The sequence below is a fragment of the Cyprinodon variegatus genome, unplaced genomic scaffold (genome assembly GCF_000732505.1).
Source record: "Cyprinodon variegatus isolate N-32 unplaced genomic scaffold, C_variegatus-1.0 Scaffold1, whole genome shotgun sequence".
Taxonomy (NCBI): domain Eukaryota; kingdom Metazoa; phylum Chordata; class Actinopteri; order Cyprinodontiformes; family Cyprinodontidae; genus Cyprinodon; species Cyprinodon variegatus.
Window position 1 is genome coordinate 1,889,051 of NW_015150454.1, and position 4,039 is coordinate 1,893,089.

At 39.4% G+C, this 4,039-nt stretch overlaps 1 protein-coding gene across 3 annotated transcripts in view; it reads right to left on the reverse strand.

Moving 5' to 3' along the window:
- The window catches only part of spock2 (sparc/osteonectin, cwcv and kazal-like domains proteoglycan (testican) 2), a 38,151-nt gene extending 34,963 nt beyond the window's left edge, over nucleotides 1–3,188 (reverse strand). For 2 of the 3 annotated variants that reach the window (XM_015380556.1, XM_015380475.1), the window contains exon 1: nucleotides 2,845–3,187. In XM_015380556.1, the coding sequence (XP_015236042.1) occupies nucleotides 2,845–3,033 (189 nt within the window). In that variant the 5' untranslated portion in view covers nucleotides 3,034–3,187. Of the gene's footprint in view, nucleotides 1–2,844 lie in introns of all 3 variants that reach the window. The other variant, XM_015380640.1, reaches the window with a different exon arrangement.
- Nucleotides 3,189–4,039: the final 851 nt, after the last annotated feature.

Genomic DNA, 4,039 nt, shown 5'->3' on the forward strand with positions numbered 1-4,039 from the left:
GCTCCTATGTAGTTATAAATAACGAATTCTAAGGCAACGCAAATATTAAGGTTAAGAGGCTGAGTTCGTAGATGATGATAAAATAACATAGTTATGTATAATGTATTACATTTCTGATTGTATATCCCTGTAATTAATACACACTGTAGCTTTAAACAATTTGCAAAATAACCATAATTTGCAGCCCTAATTTGATCATGATTTGATTAGATTTTTTTGAATTTAGTGAATCACTAAGTGTGATTTGGAAAATGTAATAATATGGAACATTCTAATTTCTAGTTTTTTAGCGAGTCAAGTATTGTGGTATTTATCACTGGCAAACTCCAAATAATAAATCTTTAAAATCTGATGATTTTGGACAGAATCATTAGAAAACTGTGAACTAACATGCATTTGTTTTAAGAGACGGAAAACAATCAGCTAATTCTTTCTATCTTGTTTGTAACACTGTTTCTTTTTTCCTAACAATTAACTGTAATATTACTACAAAGTACAAGATTTTGTACAACACCCCACTTTCAAAATGAGTCTTATCGGCCTACCTTGAGTTCCTCACCCACGTTCTCTCCATTCATCTCCGGGTCACAATCTTTACTCACTGCAGCAGCAACGTCCACCTCTCCCTAATCGGTTCTTTGAAAGAACGTGTTTATTTTGGGACGTTTTTCCCATCCTTTCAGCAGCTCTTATTTGCTTTTACTTTTCTGGAATCCGCATTAGTACCTCAGTCTGGTATCCACCGTCGCTAACACATTGTACGTAACGGTTATGGTTTTACTCTAAGCTCTGGATTACCCATAATTCCAAGTCGTAATGTTAAAGTTAAAATACTCAAATACATCGTTCTTTTAAGATCTTTATTGCAGTTTGAAATATATTATGTGAATGTATTTTTTACCAACCGTCTGATGAACTATACACAGTTATTAAAATAGTAATTAAAAGCACCACTGACTGCTTTGCTATTGGTGTCGTGTTTAAACAGCTTACCATCATGTTGAAATCTGCCATGTGTTGATGTATAAATAAGGTTTGGTCAGTCTATTTGGTGTCAGGTGGGTTTAAGAGGAATTTTTTGCACCATTACATCTGCAAAGAGACGTCCTAGTCCACAGTTGCGTAGGGGGCCAACCAGGTGTCAGTGACGGGGCCCCTAAGAGGTCGGGGGCCCCTAAGCAATTTCAGTCTCTGCTTACTGATAGTTATGCTATTGTTTCTGACCTGTTTCATACATGAAGATAACTTGCATACCCTATTCTAGTGGGACCTCTTAGCAGAATAAAAATGCATTCTTTAAAAATCTTTGCTAATGGTTGTTGTGTCTTTAATATAAAAAATCTAATCACCAAAAAACTTGGATCACTATAGATACGTTTAATAAATAAAACACAAAACGTGACAAAAGGCAGCTGGTATAGGAAACAGCACCTGCCTCATTCCAAGAGTGCAAAGGTGCCAGTTTCCAAATATGGTGTGGGCCTGCCATGTGGTCAGTCTCTGCCCCTTTCTGTTTTGCAGCAAGGTGCACTTAGATATACTTTTTATATTTCCAGTGAGGCAATATGATTTTTTTTTAGTTCAGATTTGCTTTAAGACGTGAGAAATCCCCTTTATTGTTGCTATTCTGAAACTACTAAGGCTCTCTGAGACCAGCTAATGTGAATTTATAATAAGATACAAAATAAAATAATAAGATACAAAATAAAATATAATGTAGGTTATTTTCAGGTATTAACGTGTAACAAAAAATCTGAACTGCCTTAAGGATAGGAAACAGAGAGACATGTGATATTTGATTGCCTTTTAATTGACTTATGGTAGATGGATTTATTTTTGCATGGCCAACCAAGATTCAGATTCAGGAGGTCATGCAGCAAACATTTTAGATGAAAGCTGTGTAAATATAGATCCACACCCAGTGAATCATAATCCAACAATAATCCCAATTTAATTCCATTAGTTTCAGAGGAGATGTGTTAATCTCTAGGTAACTCTCCTTGTTTCTGGTTTCAAGGTCTTTAAAAAACTGGTAACATTACCTCGCTGACAGAAAAACACCCCAAACATGTTTTCAGACACCAAACTGCCTTTTTTTCTAACCCTATAATAACAACAAATTACACATGCAGCATGCAGTCTCACAGGATCAATTAAAACCAAATTAACATTGGTCATATGCAACCTAATCCAGCTGCAATATACTGTCCAAATCCTGCTGGGGATCATTAGTAATCATTTCACTGAGCTGGAGGCAGAGCGGCATCCATACATCCACAGACACAGCAATTTATCACCAGGCATGCCCTGCAGGCGTTAATCAATCCCACCAACCCAGATCAGACTGTTCAATAGGTGCATGTGCACATCAATCAACCAATGCTCTATGTCTTAATTGCTTAAATCTCTTGTTAAAATCCCTTGAGCCACATGTGAGGTGAGATGCTTAAGGATGAAGGACAGTATGATGGTTTGGGCCCATAATGTCCTGCAGAAACAGCTCAGATGTGATAATTAGGAATAAAAAAAAACATTGCTAGAAGATAGAGAATAAAACAGAGAGAGAGGCAGTTTGGTTTGTGTTTATTATGAACAGGTGATTTCTCATGTGAGTTTTCTGATTCAATTCAACTTATCCAGGTTTTCCTCGGGTGAGTTATGAAAAAAAATAATTCCAATAGCAGAATCAAAGTCTCAGTTATTTATTTATACGGGTTGTATGTATGTGGTTGGCAGTAAAACCGCAGAAAGATGCAAGTTTGTGTGAAAGATGGAGTAAACATGGCAGCGTTTGTTCATCTGCGCGCATCCATCCACCGCATTCTCTCTCAGTCACACACTTACGTCTCTGAAGCGATTCCAGTGCTTGATCTTGCGGCTGTACTGTGAAATGGTGGACAGCCACTGCTCGTCCTCCATGAAATTCCCGGATTTTTCCGCCTCTCTGACACTCTTCACGTCCGCCTGGATGGTGGAGCCCGCAAACATCAGCAGCGGGATGAGAACGCACACTATGTCCGACATTTCCAGCATGGTTGACCGGAGAGGTGGGGGGAAAAAACGCGCACAGAAAGACTCCCCGGCGCACTTGAAAACGCCGTCTGTCGGCTTTCCTCTTGTGAGGCGGTGGAGGATGAGACTGGGTGGAAAGTGCCACCTGATCCGCCTGTAAGATGCTCCTTCAGATGGGAGGGAGGCAGACTGAGTGAGGGAGGGAGCTGTTTGATGGTGCCATGTAAAGTCAGTCCCCCCTCAGGCTGCTGTGAGACATGTTTGCAAACTGTTAAACAATTTTAAAAACACGTTTTTATTTCTATAATTCCTTACAAGTAAACATATCAAAAGTAGAAGTATTTTTATGCAGCTCCCTTTGCCTTTTTAAACCTCCCTTCACTGCAGTTATAAATGCAAGAAATGGGACATTTCCAAATCAAATCAAATTTATTTATATAGTATATTTAAGAACAAACTCTGTTGGTGGAAGTGCATAAAAACAACTAACAGTAAGAGAAAATACAGGCACAATAATTGGAGATTAATATCCAATTAGTGACTACTATGTTATAAGGAGTTACTTTGAAAAATACAAAGAATTGAAGCCTGTTTAAAAAGAAATGTGAGCTGGTCCCAAATTTGTTAGGAATCCAATTTCTGTGGTTGTTTGTGTGTTTTTCTCTCTCCACCACTGGTGGTGCCCTGTCCTCGTTGGGCCTCCCTGCACACCCGCGGCTCGTTGGATCATTACTGGAGGAGTATTTGAGCAGTGGGCTGTCACTACCTCGATGCCAGAGTGTTTGCCAGTTTTGTGTACTCTAGCCAAGCTGAGATTAGCTGAGTCTAACCTAAGCTTTGTTTCTCTGAGTCTTATCGTCTTTGCTCTTCGGTAGGAAGCCTTCCTGAGTAGCTGGATACCTGGACCTTCTCCCCCTGGAAGGATTAACCGAGTACACACTGAGCAGGGGAAAACCTCCACATGATCCGTTCAAGTCCTCTTCGGAAATCCAAGTGACAGTCCACTCCTTTACTCCTCTGGGTCCAA